The following is a 15,867-nucleotide window of genomic DNA, read 5'->3' as shown; positions in this document are numbered from 1 at the left end:
AAAAGGGCTGGGGATACAAAGGCCCTAGGTTCAATCCTCAGATCAATCCTCAGTTCAATCCTTTCCAGGCATGAAAATAAGAATTTATCATCTAGATGTATACTACAAGAAATGTTGATGGATTGTAAATTGTAGCACATGACCATCTTGATCTTTATAAAGGAATAAAGAGAATCAGGAAAGGTGATCAAATAAATATAGTCTTACTGTTATTATTAGATACTGTATCATTAAAAGATAATGGGCTGTTTATAATAAACCAAATAACAATGTATTATGGATTTACAACACATGGAAAAGTAAACTGACGATCTTAGTGGAGGAGTAAAAGTGGAAATATACTGTGCTAGGATCACTGAATTATGCATGAAATAGTATAGTATCATTTCAAGGTAGACTGTAAGTTAAATGAACACTATACAACCCCTAAACCACCACGAAAAGAACACAGTAAAGACTCACTGCATATAAGGTAACAAAGGAAGCAAAATGGACTAATAAACAATGCGCAATCTAAAAATGAAAGGGCAGAAAAAGACAAAAGGGAAAAAATACAAATAGTAAGTACATAGATTTAAGTGGCTGAGGATATAGCTCATTGGTAGAACACTTTTCTAACATGTACAAGCCCTGAAGTTGATTCCTAGCACCACAAACATAAATAATAAAATAAAAGTAAAAAGCATATACAATTGAGTTTGATACCTGGTACCAAAAAAACAAACAAACAAAAAAACACCAAATACATTGACTTAAATTCAGTAAAAATAACAATCATATTAAATATAAATGGTCCAAACACTCAAAAGGCAGAGACTGTCAGAGTGGGTATAAAACAATTAACAATGTGTTGAATATGCCTACAAAAAAATCTTTAAAATCCAGTTTGTGTCCAAATAAAAGGATGAAAAAAAGTATGAAATATGCTATCAAGGATAAAGGAAGTCATTACAAAATGATAAAGGGATCAAGTTACCAGGAGGATACAGAAATGATAAATATTTATTCATCTAGTATAAAAGATTCAAAATGCATAAAGGAAAAAATAGTGGAAGTGCAAAGGATAAGCAAATCCAAACTACAGTGTAAGTTTTCCACAGTATTTTCTCAGTAATTGATAGAACATGTAGACAGAAAATCACTAAGGACATAGAAGATGAAGCCAAAACTAGTAAGCAAATTTAAATTTATAGAGCACTCCACATATTCCCATCAACACGAAGATACATATTCTTTTCAAGGGCATATAGGATACTTGCCACAATAGATCATATCTGGGTAATAAAATGCATTTCAATAAATTTCAAAGAACTCAAGTCATAGAAAATGTTCTTTGACCAAAGTTTTATTAAATTAGAAATCAATAACAAGGCCGGGCATGGTGGCACATGCCTGTAATCCCAGCACTCGGGAGGCTGAGGCAGGAGGATCATTGCGAGTTCAAGACCAGCCTGGGCTACAAAGGGAGCTCAGGGCCAGCCTGAACTACATAGCGAGACCCTGTCTCAAAAAGACAAAAAAAAAATCAATAACAGAAAGATAACTAGGGAATCCACAAATACTTAGAGATAAATACTTCAAAATAGCCCATGGGGTAAAAAAAAAAAAAAAATCAAAAGACAAATTAAGAAGCATTTTAATGAAATGGAAATAAAACATGAAAAACTGTGTGGTGCAGTTAAAGGAAAACTTACAAGAAAAATTTTAATACTAAACGCCTATACTGGGGCTGGGGATTTAGCTCAGCGGCAAAGCGCCTGCCTGGCAAGCGCAAGGTCGTGAGTTCGGTTCCCGGTACCAGAGAAAAACCAAAAAAATAAAATAAAATAAAATAAACGCCTATACTGAGCTGGGGATATAGCTTCAGCAGCAGCACACCTGCCTGACAAGTGTGAGATCATGAGTTTGTTTCTCAGCACAAATAAATTAGTAAAAAAAAGTCTCAAATCAATGACCTCATCTCCCAAAATTAAAAAAAGGAGAGCAAATTATACCAAAGTAAGCAGAAAATAATAAAGAGTTTATAAAAAGTTAAACAAAAAAGAAAAACAATGGACAAATAAAATAAAAAGCTCATTTTTGGGGATCAATACAATTGTTAAGCCACTAGACAGAAGACCATGAACAAAAGACACCATGTGAACTATCAAAACACATAATAAAGTGGATCTCAAAACAAGCATGCTAATTAAAAGTACCACCCCCCCAAAATCATTACATTCATAGAACACTCTTAAATATGCAAATTAATCTTTAGGGAATAAAGCATATCTGCATTTGCTTACAGATAGGGAAGGATGGCAGTAATCATACAAAGGTATGAGAAAATTTTGGAAGGTGATGGACATGTCCATTATCTTTGATTGTGGCAATGATTTCATGGATATGTAGATGTCAAAATTTATGTGCAGCATTTTACATGTCAATTTTACTGCAATGGCAGTTTAAGAAACATCCTTTGGGTAAGTTCAAGCTAAGTAAAATCTTATTGGGAAAAGAAGCAAACTTACAACCTGACATACTTCAAAAATACAATCTGGGGTTAAAAATTAAGAAAAGCCAACTACAGTCACAAAGTAGCTGATATTTGAAACTATTACTTCATTCACAAGTAGATTATTTAATATGAAGGCTAAAAAGTTAAAATAATAATAAAATGAAAGTTAAATGATGTTGAACACTGAGACTGTTCTCAAAACCTGGCTTTGAAATTGTCACTTGATTATCACCACAAGAGGTAACTCTGGGTTGTGCCGAGCTATAAAGGGCATTTGCTTGCTCTGTACGTTAGTCAGCTTTCAGGCACTATAACAAAACCAACTACCCCTAACAGCCTCACAGCCAATGTATTTCTTAAAAAGCAGATTGTGAGATTCCAGTCCATAATCTAAAGATCCCATCGCTCTGGATCTGTGATGAAACAATATATCATTGTGGGAGTGCATAGCACAGCAAAACTACTCACTTCATGGCCAGAAAGAAATGAAAAGGGGAAAAGCTAGAACCCCACAATTCCCTTAGAAGCCATGTCTACAATGATCTACAGATTTCCCACTAGTCCACACCTCCTGAAGGTCCCATCATAGCTCAGTAGCATCACCCTGGAGACCAGGACTTCAACCTATGAGTCTTCAATACATCCAAACTAAAGCACCTAAAGTTAAGAAGTGTTAAAATCTCCCTTCATATCTTTAGGCATAAATCCTAACTCTCATGATGAACTGAGCAAGTCTCAGGGGTAACCCCAGTAAAAGCAACTGTTCTCTGCTACAATACTGGAGACAGCCACTGTCAGAGATAGGGACGTGGACTTGAGTCTCTTATGATTTCTCCTCTCCAGGTTGCACACACTATTTCAGTAAATATCTAGCTTTCCGGCCATGGGAGGGAATAGCAGGGCCCATGCAGTGGGCTGTGGAAGTTGGTCTCACAGGGTGGCTCACATTTCTGCACTGGCTCAGGAATACAGCACGAAGCCATTCCTCTGGGCCTGGCTGTCGTCATGCTTCAGCTTGTCTGCTGGCCTGTGCTGTAGGCATGACCTTGGCATATAGCAGTTTTTGCCTGTTCCCTCGTTCTCTCTTAATTTCTACCCTTCTTTCCAAGACCAAATGAGGCCTTAGCCAAAAGAGGGGTCAGTCCTCTCCTGTCACAGCTCCAGGTCCAGCTCTGCTCGGCTTTACAACCCAGCCATTCTCTTGGCATCTCCCACAGCACTTTCTGACACTAACTCCCTGGCTTCCAGGTCTCGTTGGCTGAGCCTAACACCCAACCTTACTACCTTTTCCATCTCTCCACTCTGGGCCAGTGCACCCATCCTTTGGGTACGTGCCTTTTGTCTAAGCATCAGACTTACTCCTAACAGCCTCACAGCCAGTGTACTTCTTCATAATCATGTTTTAAAGAAAGACATTGCTGGGGATATAGCTCAGCGGCATAAGCACTTGCCTGGCAAGCCTGAGGCCATGGGTTTGATTCACAGTTTAAAAAAAAAGACATTGACTCAGTCCACTACTTTATCACCCTCTTGACTTTCTGTGCCCCTCTTCACCAGGAAAATCTCAGAGAAAACTGCAACTTAGGCTAATGACTAAACTTCTCAAGACTCATTGCCAGAAGTGTCCCTTAAGAGATAGGACACTAGTGCTAGGCTCCTGTTTTGATGGCCTCTCTCTTCCTTCCTTCTGCACAGGTTCATTTTCTTTAGAGCATTCATAACAATGGAAACTATTTGTTGACAGTTTGCTTATCTTCTGTTTCTACCACTAATGTGTGAGTCTGTGAAGTCTGGGATTGCGTTGGATTCAATCAGTGTTGGAGTGCCACGCATAACACAGGAAAACAAGCTTATTCACCTTTCACTGATGGGCTTTGAGGGAAGCCGGAAAGAAACAGAATAAGGGTCCAAACCTCAGGAAATCAGGAAGACATATTCTGAAGGAGAACACACACACACACACACACACACACACACACACACACACACACACACACCCTGTTTTCATCCTGTGATCTTTGCATAATACTAGTACAAAATCACTGCAGCCAGGGACAACTGGAAACCTGCCCAGTAGGAGATGGTGCAAAGACAGAGGTGGCAGTACACAGGACTCAGTTCATGGCACCAAATGGCTGTATCTACAGCTCCATGGGGGGTGGGATTCCATGTGTGCTTTTGCTGATGAGTGATATTTGCCCCTCCTTGTTACAAACCTCACCTAACCCTCAAATATTACGTGTGACAGTGTTACATGCTGTGGAATTATAATACCAATGATCAAGGCTGCTATGCAACAGTTACATAAGTAAGGAAAAACTATTCAGATCTCCTTTCCAAAGGAATGAAACTGCATACAAAAATGATTAAAAACTGTACTTGTTATTTGACAAAGCTGCATAGGAGCAGGGCACTGAGGTGGCTGTCAGGGGATGTGAAGATGGGGAATGCATGGTACCTGGCTAAAGGTTCTGCTGTGCTCATTAGAAGAAACACAAAAACACAGAAGAGTGCTGGTCAAGAGTGAAGAAGCCCTAAAGGCAGAAAACCAAGAACATGGGAACAGTGCTTCTCTTAATATTTTATATTAAGAGAATAAACTGACTTTGTAGGACTTATAAAGGACTGACTTTATAGGACCCAGGTACACAATCTTAGCAGGTAAGTGAGCCCAACTGGACAAACATTTGCATAAGTTCAGATCGACTCAAGGGGCTGACAGTGGGAATGGAAGGAATGAATCAGAGAAGATAGCACAATTCTTTTTGAGGAAATATAGAGGTCAGATGTCATCCGCTTGGGTTGAGAATGAAGAAGAATCAAATGAATGAAGAAAAGGAGAGATGTAAGATAGAGGACAGAGCAAACATGAAGGGGGGCTGTGTGTGTCAAGGCAGCCTGGTGTGTCCATGGCAGAATTTCTGTGGGGTTAAAATCAGTAAGGATGGGCAGCCAATGGGTGATCAAGTTGGAAGGTACATGCAGGCCCCAAATGTGAGAGCTCCTACATGTAACCTTAGTCAAGTCAGGCCTTCTTGGTAAACAGTGTGGAGTCAATCAAGGTTTCTAAGCAGCAGACGTCACAGCAGAAGGGATAGACACTTATCACTGCAAAATACAGCATAATCCAAGCCCGACATAAATCTTATACTAAATCGATCCTAGTAAGGAAGGTGAGATGGAGGCAGATCCCAAATAGATATACGAGAAAGGATCTCTAGCACCTGGTGAGGACTCAGATCCCCGATCCAGGCAACAAAGAGGGCAGCATGGAGCCCGGGTCCTCTAGTGCTTCTAGTCATTACAGGAAACTGCCAGCCAGAGTCAGACTCTATATAAGTTTATTCCATCACTGGGACCTGCATTCCTCCTCATGTGCACTTTGGATCTAACACCTTAATTAATGAGGACCATATTTTGCCTTATAGAGACCCATTGTTTGTAACAAGACTGCTACCAGGATCAGGAAGCAGCAACAAACAAGTGGGGAGCCCACTGCTGTGCAGCACCAGGTGCCCACAGCTTCACCGTTTGAACGGTAGGGGAGGAGGCTGCACTGGTACCTTTTTTCCTGTTAGCAGTAGTACACAGAGGGCCTCTGGCTGTCATCACATAGAAAGGTGATGTGTTTTATCTTGTTTTATGAGTTATTTGGGATTTTCTTAGTTTTCTTTCTTAATCTACTTTGATCAACCAATTTAAGGTTTGAAAACCACAGCCCCAATGGAGAGTGGGGCTCTCCACTCCTTTGATACAATTTTTAAAGAAAACATTGAGTAGATTAAGGGATAGAACACAGCCAACAAGTATTTGGGATCCAGAAAAGCACAGAGATCACTTATCCGCAAAGAGCAATGATTGAAAACCGGAAAAGGAGAACATTAAGGCACAAGTGGACACTAGCAGGGTCAGGACAAGAAATAATCAAAGCCAAAGCAGACAATAAAGGGAAGACACAAATATTTGGATCACGCAGCACAGACAGTCTACTTGAAGGTGGCAGTTAGAATGAGGAATACACAGGTACAGAGGGCAAGAGTCAAAAGGCCTGTCCAGCTAGTGGACTCCAGAAGAGCAACTATAACTGAAAGAGGCAGGCAGCGCACGGGAACAGAGACCTCAACTCTGAGAAAGGAGTCATCACACAAATGGCAGAGGCGGCGTTCAAGGAGATGATCAGAAGTGATACTCCAGTAATGAGCTGGAAGGAGAAGCAGCCACTATGCACTATGCAACCTCCCACTGTCCTCATCCCAGCTTCTTGGGCCCAGCTTCTAAAGGTACTACTGAGCTCTTTAGTCGACACTATCACCATACAAAACTTCTCAGCAACATGATAAAAATAATAGGACTGTCTGAAGGTGGCATAATAAAGTCATGTTTAAATAACTACCGAGGAAATGGCGAAGACACATACTGGGAGGAAAGAGAGTTCCTGATAGCCTGGAATGGTCAATCAGGGGAGATGGGCAGTTCCAAGAGATGGAAGATACTCCCAAGGGAATGGTTTGAACATATGATACAGAAAGACACCTGCATTCCTACTGGCATATAACCAGTTTGGAAATGATGGATTCAAATAACATTGAAACAAGTGAAAAAATTAAAGTTGAGCCATTTCCTCACACCATTTGTCAAAATAATTTCCAGAGAGATAGATGTGAAAACTGGAGCTATAGTAGTGCTAGGAGAAACCACAAAAGGAAAACCTTTTGTTACAAGGACCACAAATCACAGAAGATGGAAAAGATTAATACATTTAATTCATAAAGTTAAAAAATTTCTACATTAAGGTGTGTCCAATCCGCAGGGAACTTAAACTTTTAAAATGTTATAGTAAATATTTATGATGAAAATTTGTTATTTATATACATTCTATATATAGAGAGAATTATATACGGTATATAAATATATATTGTATAATTTATTATATAATATATTATAATATAACTTATATTATTAATATATAATATAATATATATTTTATATGCAGCCCAAGACAATTCTTCTTCCCTCTATATGGCCCAGGCATAAAAGTTGGACATGTCAGCATGAAACATAAAGGCCAATGGCTGAGGAAAATAATTGCTATTCCTATCACAGTTTGTAAAGTACCTCTGCAGTTTAATTAGAACTAAGCAGCTCAATTACTATGAATCAGAAATAGAAAAGGCAATATAAAAACATACTGGGTATAAGAAAACATGTTTAATCACACTCAAAATAAGAGAAATGCTAATTAAAATTTTACAGACATACAACTTTTTACTACTACATGAACAAAAATTTAAGAAAAAAACACACTTTCATACACTTGTTGAGAATCTTAATTAGTAAGATCGTTATGAAGAGCAATTTGGCAAAAATCAGTTAAATTAAAAGTATATAGTCATTTTGATTTACTAAATCCATTTTTAAAATTTACCCTACAGACAATCACGTATAGACATAACTCCGATTGTCCACCAATAGATGAGTGATAAAGAACACATGGTTTTATAGAGAGAGCAAGAGAGAGGAATATTCCTTAGCCTTAACAAAGGAGGAAATGCTTCCTTTTGTGAGAGCACGGATGGGCATTGTGTTAAGTGAAATCAGCCAGTCCCCAAAGGACAAATGCTGTAGGATTCCTCTTATATGAGGCATCAAAAATGTCAAAGGTATAGAAGTAAACAATAGAATGGTGGATACTAGGGGGTTGGGTAAACGAAGACACGGGATTTATAGGTTACTGGGTAGGTATAAAGCAACAGTTACACAAAACAAGTGAGAAAGAGTCATCAAGGTATTAAAATTTTGTTGAGAGTATGGATCTCACGTTCTAACCACACATATCCCTCCACGAAATGGTGCATCCTTTTTTTTAATCCCTTATTATCCATTATTACTCCCCAGGGTGATAGCATCTCTGGGATCATAATCTCCTAGGCAGGAGAAAAAATTTTGCTGATTTTTTATCCCTCAGTATCCATTATTACTCCCCAGGGGGTTGTCATCCCTGGGAGCATAATCTCTAGGCAGGAGGAAAAATTTTGCTGAAATAACTGTATAGGTCTAGCTATTCAAAACTTTTTTCAAGGGCTCTGTACATTAATCTGCAAAACACTCAGGTAACTGGTACATGGTACTTGATGGCTCTATGATAAGTGGAAAAAGACCAGAATTCATGCTTACCATGCATACTGACCATCTGGGTTTTAGTCCAGCATGTCCACAGAGAAGTAACCCCTAAAGGCTGGGACCAAGGATCCTCCAGTACCCTCCCACTGAGCAATTCAGGACAGTCATTCTTAGTAGACTGCCTAGCCCCAGCACAAGGACTCATTACCTTAAGGTACCCTCAGCCCTGAGCCCTGGACTTACAGATCCCTCACGTACACTAGCTGAAAATCTTAACATCACCAGTCACGTCTCCAGGATGGAAGGAGAATGCTTTCCACCTTCCCCATGGCTCCAGTCATAAACTCCCTGGTAGTATGGCAACTGTTTGCTTGTTTGTTTTGTTTGAATCCCTGAAGTGAATGGTTCAAATATTCCTGTGATTTTGTTGTCTTTCAAAAAGAAAATATTTAAAACTTTTTCACTCCAAAAGTACATTTTCAAAACTGAAGGGTTTTCAAAACTGCCTTCATTAAACAGTTGCATTTTGAAGTGCTGTGGTCTCTGTAAAGAGTCCTGAGTTTTGGGAGGTGGGGGGTGTGTGGCACAACTTAAGTTCCAAATCCACAAAAGTTAATGCTGTATTCTTTGTTTCTAAAAGGTTCCTTCAAATGAAGCTGCAACAGGAACAGTGTAGACTGATTCATTCTAATACTCTTGCCTTGAGTTAATTTTGTACTTTTTTCCTTCAGCACTTCCTTTCTAGATCAATTTATCATCCAAGTTATATTCACATCCAACATATTAACACACTTTGGGGAAAAATGGAAAACTCTAAGCTCAAGATGATGCCCAGTTGCATTTCCAAAATGATCCAACGTGCCTGAAGGGGTATTTGAGTTGGCCTGATTTTCCTAGAACTTCAGAGAAGTGACTCATTTCCAAATCAAGGCAATGGACTTTTAGAGTTCTAGTATTGCACAGGGCTCTGGCACGATGTTCATAATTTGGGGTGTGCTGACAGAAAATGTGGATTCTCACTACAAAAAAATGCAACTGTTGTTCATATTTTAATATCTTGCCTAAGAGTTTTCCTTAATTTTAATAATATATAGGAACAAAGAATATTTCAGTCCTACACATCTATTGAGCATATACTTCAGTCACTAGTCATATATCTTAATAGAGCAAAAACTACTCATATATGTAGAATTATATTATGGGTAATAACCAAACAATTCAGTAGTCAAAATGAAAAAAATCTAAGTATAGTACATATGCCTGTAATCCCTGTACCCAGGAGACTGAGGCAAGAAGATTCCAAGTTTGAGCCTAGTCATCTGGACAGTTTAGTGATTTAGCAAGGGCCTGGCTCAAAATTAAAACAAAAAATCAGGTGGAGGGGATGGAGTTTAGTGTGAAGGTCTTGGATTCAATCCTCGGTACACCCCCTAAAAGAAACAAAGTAATTAAGCTGCCCAAAAATGATATTACAAGTGCAACCAATATAATATGCTTGAGTGATGGTGTACAAATATGGAGTTAAGTCCTCTCATTCATTCATTCATTCATTCATTCATTCAGAATACATAAGCTAGTGAGTTGAGAGTAAGAAATGGTGACTCAGCCAGGCCCTCTGGCTTTCTGGTAGTAATAAAACCACGTATCTCAAATTTCAAATAATTCATTATATGGTTTTTCAAACCAACACACAGTGATGCTCAGAAAGACATACAAATGTGAAAGAATAAACTTTTTAAAGCTACTTTATCGGCCAGTACACCATAGACGGCAAAGGTAATCAACTTCCTATGGTAATAGTACACTGTCTAAATGAACAGGGGCCTAAACTGGGTGTGGTGGTGCAATTCTATAATCCCAGCACTCTGGGAAGCTGAGATAGGAGGACTGCAAGTTCAAAGCCCAGTCTGGGCAATTTAGTGACTTAGTGAAACTCTGTCTCAAAATAGAAAATTTAAAAAGGGTTGGGGATATAGCTCAGTGCAAAGGCCCTGGGTTCAATCTCCAGTACCACCACCAGAAAGAAAGAAAAAAAGAAAGACAGACAGACAGAAAGAAAGAAAGAAAAAAAGAAAAAAGATAAAAAGAAAGAAAGAAGAGAAGAGATGAGATGAGATGAGAAGAGATGAGATGAGATGAGATGAGATGAGATGAGATGAAATAAAAAGAACAGGAGTCCAGATTTAGTGGCACCTGCCATTGCTATTTCCCAATGACCTGGTGTCAGTGTGCAGTCTTTTGGAATGATTCAACCCAGGTGCTTACTTCAGGCCAGGACTACTGAACCCATACTATCCTGAGACCTACAGATCCCCTCCATGGGTGTCACAGATTCCTTATATCTGGTATGCCCCAGGCCAAACATCTCCATTCCTACTTTTCTTTTCTTCTATTACGTCTTTGTTTCTTGTGTCTAATAATCACACATTTGCACAAGTGTGAACCTTCACTCACTCTGCTTTCCTTGCTTCTGTTCTACCCAAACCTGGTGTTCCTCCCACCGACTGCCCTTGTTGAGCACAGTCATTTCTCTTAGACTCTGACAAAACTTCCCAACAGCTTCTGTTCCCACAGTCTTACCTCACTGGCTTATTCTCTGCAAAGTAGGCCACTTCCTAGTTCCAAACCCGAACACTCTCATGGTCTCCATATAAAGTCTAGCCATGTCTTCAGGGTGCTCAAAGTGCTCAGTATCCAGCTCCACCCTTCCTGGTTTAACGCCAACATATGCATGCATGTGCACAAGCATGCACATAGCAAAGACACTTCAGATAGTTGAAGCAGGGAAAGAGGTGAACTCAGGAGTCCTCCGCAGCCTGGCCTGGATTTCCAGGGTTTAGGAAGTAGGCAGAGGCTGGGGCTTTCCCTTCAGAACTTTCCCTTCAGAACATCCCCAAAGCTCAGAGCTTTGTTAAACCTGTGGACCACCTGGATCTCTTGCCCTGAAAACATCTCAACTTCATGGACCTCCCAACTGTTCCCAAGCAGCAGATGGCTAATTCTTTGAATCCTTCAGCTGGTAATTGTTATGGTTCTACTGTGGCCAAGCCTCAGGTACTACAGGGGATACAAATGTGAATGGACCTGGTTCTAGCCTCATGGAAAAGGTAGCCTAGCAGGTGTCGTACTTGTTATGTCATCTCAGTCAGACTCCAATCTTCCTCATTTTGGCCCCAAATTGTGCATCCATAGGATGGTGACTTTCCCAGGACTATAGGTAACTTTGGCTAGTCTCAAGAAGAGGCTAAAAGACAGAGATACAGGCAGTAAGAGTGTCTTCACAGAAGTGAACTGGTTTCTTTATTACCAAGACCTAATTTTGCCAGACACTCTACCCAGCTCTGGGCTGGGGAACCTGAAGGTCTGAGGCCATGAGATTTATATGTCATTTTAGATGTTGATGGTGACTTGCGGTTTGACAAGCACCATTGGACACCCCTTCTTCTACGGCTATAAGGTCTTGGCCCGCTCCACGACCCAACGAAACCTCCCATCACCAGCACTACTCAGCAAAGCATACTTCACAATACACAGGCTCTGCATGTGGAATACAGTCTAGTTGGTTTTAAATTTGGAATGTGAGGCAAAAGATCTAAGTAGCTCATGTCTAGATTCTCAGCGAATCGGGAGCTCCTCAAAGTCATGTGCCGTCATCTTTTACGTCGCTCTCTCCCACTAGGACACAGTGTGGGTTTCACACAGCACTCCTGTATAGATGTTTTATTTGCTTACCAAAATCACTGTTTAAGGTAAGACTTGGTATAATTTGCATTTTACCCTCAGGGGTTAAATAACTTGCAAAGGAGTCAGTTGGAACCCTAAGCAGTCTTCTCTAAGTCAGCACTCTTGCCATGTAAGGGTAACTGTTTTTAATTGTTCTAAAATTACAGGTCTTACCTTTCCCTTGTAAACACATCCTTGGGCAATCACTGGCTTCTAGTAGTAATAATCAGTGAACTTCTGGTGGTCTAATACCCTTGCCAAGTTAAATTCCTTCCATGTACCCATATAATTCTTTTTTCTTCTGGTAGGTCCTGGATTAATTACATAGCACCTTAATAGACCCACTACCTTCCAATTTACATAGATTCAATCATGCAGAAGTGAAAACTGATGTGTCTAAGACAAACTGTAGAGCTTATGTGACATCCAGAACCATTTTTAAGGGTAAATAAAAATAATTGCACTTACATATTTTAGAGGAAACTACTTTCTATGGAAAGTATGTAGGGGGATGACCCAATAACAATAAAACATCATCTCTGATAAAATATGTGCTTAGCAAATAGAGTGGAAGATGGAGAAAACATTCTTATCCTTGGGGTGTGTTTCCTTTAGCCGCTCCTAATCCCATCGATGGCCCTCGTTTGAGGACAGTCATGTGTCAGTCTGCTCATAACCTCACCTTTCCAGCTTGGCCTCCTGTGGGGGTGACAGAGGCGATGATGGCGTGGGGGTCACACTGGATCCAGATAAGGGTCTTGAGGACTGGAAAGAGTTGTTGCCAAAGTTGCTGTATCTTAAAGGTGCAAAAGTATAAATTGGGGAGAAAAGACAGAGAAATGAGTACAAGTCAATACATAAATAAAATTTAAGAAGCCATTCTAGATTTTACATGAAGAACCATTTTGGAAATGCTGCCATGATTAGTGACTATGCTATCATATATAACTGCTTTGTTCTGATTAATTTCTCATTAGAGAAGTCTCCCTAAATCCCAAACCATTGGGTAGCAGGATTTATGACAAAGGGTATAAAGAAAATCCTTATGTTTTCTGTCTTTTTTGATGTACATTAAAATAAATTGCTAATGTAAATTAAGAATCCAAGTCATTTTCACTTGAGTCATGATAAATGTTCTTGTCCCTCATGATGGTACAATTAGTGTTAATACCATCAAAAATTTGTGGAAAATATCATACACTTGGTTAAAAAATATTCAATTAAAAATTCTGCTTTAAATATTTTAGAATCAATTTCATTCACTATGTGTAATCACATTGTGTGCCCTGTGATAAAGGAGGAACAGTCCCTAGACTTTCTGGATAGGCCTGTAGCTTTGAGATACATGAATCTATAGATTCATTCAATATTTCCCCAAACCAAAATTACAGCTAGTAGGATAGCATAGACATTGAGCATTTCCCAGTCATCTCTGACAAGTAAAATTTCAGAATTTATAAAATTCTGGAGTTTTTCTTGTTTTCAGAATAGATATCATTTAGCAGTCTGCATTTGGATGTCATCACTCAGAGCATTCCTAGGAACCAAACCATCACTTTGAGGCCTTCATACGGGGGTAAACACTCAATTAGTTTGAACAATGAGATTCAGAGAGCTTTCCCGCTTAGCCCACACAGACAGGGAGGGATGATTTCTTTCCCCAACCTGGTGAGGGACACTGTTTTAGGGTATATAGAGCCCCAAGGGTCACTATGATCAATGCACACAAGGATTTTTCTTGCACCAGGTGAAACCAGTCCAAATTTCCATCAACAGAAACCAGCCATCAAAGTAATGTGACTTCAAAATACGTATGGCCTTTGTCAGAGTAAGTCTACTTTAGGGGCCTAACATAAGGAAATCACTCTATAGTTATTTATATATTAAAAAGGTCATGTATGAAGATACTGGAATAGTATTAAGATGATGGTGAAGAACTGTAAACTACACAGCCAGCTATAATGCAGAAAAGGCTAAGATAGTATGCTATAGTATAATAACTATTCATATAGTACTCAAATAAAATATTACATAATCATTAAAATGATTACTAATGTTATAAGTAACTATGAAAAATCTTAATATGTAAATATATATAGGTTGAGTGAAATATCAGAATATAATATACATAGAGTTTGGCCAAAACTGTAAAAATATTCTCAAAGGAAAAAAAAAGTAGAGAAAGAACATAGAAAACAGGCCATCTATTTTAAAAAGTGGAGCACAGACATGAAATTTTAGTTTTGAATAATAAATTACATTATTATAATGGGAAATAAAATACGTATATTTCCAATTCCATCCTGTGCTTGCCCCTGTGCTGTTGCTCTCCTTGTGTCTTTGGTATCATATGTCAGGCACGTACTCAGTATCAGGCATTCCACCAGGTAGATGGAGACTCCAACCACACACTATTACTCTGCAGGTCCTCTGTTAACTCATTGCTTTCATCGTTCACATAAGAGGGTATTTATTTTTTCTTCTCTTAAAAAACCCAACATCCTACATTTCCAACAGGTTAATTGCTTCTCCAAGTGAGAGTTGGTCTGGATTTTCATGAGGACACTAAACCACAAGCCATGGAGCAGATAGAAAAGCAAAGGACGAAAGGACTATAGAAAGAAAGGAAGCAGAGAAGGGACAAAAAGCTAAAGAACAAAGAGGGCAAAAACAGAACAGACAGTGAGAGTGGCTACGATGCAGGGAAGGGAAGGAGGAGCCAGCCAGGATGTCCAGAGTCCTTCTGATGGCCAGGCTGGGATGCTGTCACCCACCTAGACACCCACCAGCTGCTTGGACACTCAGCTTGTTAGCCCACTCCAGCAGCTGAAACAGGCCTCTAAAACCACCACTGGACACCCTACAGAATGTTTTCACTGGATCATTTTGCTAAAATTATGTGGAAACGATGTTATGGAAATAAAACAAGCATAATGTGCTTTTCCCCCCTTCGGTTTTCAAATGGCTATGCAATTAATTCAAATGCCTTAGGGTCTGCACAATTTTGCTTCTCAATTTCAGCCAAACTAACTGTATCATACAATTCACTGTTCAGCATTTTTATGTGTGAACAGGGCAGGGTTCTTTTTAATGACTAATGGTCTGGTCTCTCTTACAACCCATTCAGTTGCAGTCAACCACTAAATAGTCAAATCTGTGACCATACAGACCCATGAAAACCACAGCAAGCGAACACCAGTGAATTCAGTGGGTACAAGCAACATTTTTACAGTATTAAAATTCCTGTCAAATTATAAACTTTGCCCGGTTATATCTAAGATGTGTCTCATTTGCAAGCACAAATTTTGCTATGTTTCACAATATATATATATATATATATGGTTACTTGTTTTGTAAATTAGCCCTTTTATTATTGTATAATTTCTTCTTGTTCTCTTTATAGTTTTGGACTTAAAATCTGTTTTGTCTCGATGAAGTATAATTAGTCGTGTTCCTCTGCTGTTCCTCTCTGTTCCTCTCGGTTTCTATCTGTGTGGAATATCTTTTCCCATTTCTTCAATTTCTAT

The 15,867-nt window shown here is 39.2% G+C and overlaps 1 protein-coding gene across 9 annotated transcripts in view; it reads right to left on the bottom strand.

Moving 5' to 3' along the window:
* Fhod3 (formin homology 2 domain containing 3) overlaps window positions 1-15,867 on the bottom strand; it is a 455,934-nt gene that overhangs the window by 101,581 nt on the left and 338,486 nt on the right. For all 9 annotated transcript variants that reach the window (XM_005372817.2, XM_005372818.2, XM_013510258.1 and 6 more), the window contains one exon: window positions 13,023-13,136. In XM_005372817.2, the coding sequence (XP_005372874.1) occupies window positions 13,023-13,136 (114 nt within the window). The remainder of the gene's footprint in view (window positions 1-13,022; window positions 13,137-15,867) is intronic.

This window comes from Chinchilla lanigera, unplaced genomic scaffold, assembly GCF_000276665.1.
Source record: "Chinchilla lanigera isolate Chin_1 unplaced genomic scaffold, ChiLan1.0 scaffold00001, whole genome shotgun sequence".
NCBI classification, from domain to species: Eukaryota; Metazoa; Chordata; class Mammalia; order Rodentia; family Chinchillidae; genus Chinchilla; species Chinchilla lanigera.
This window is presented reverse-complemented; position numbering and strand designations above follow the sequence as displayed.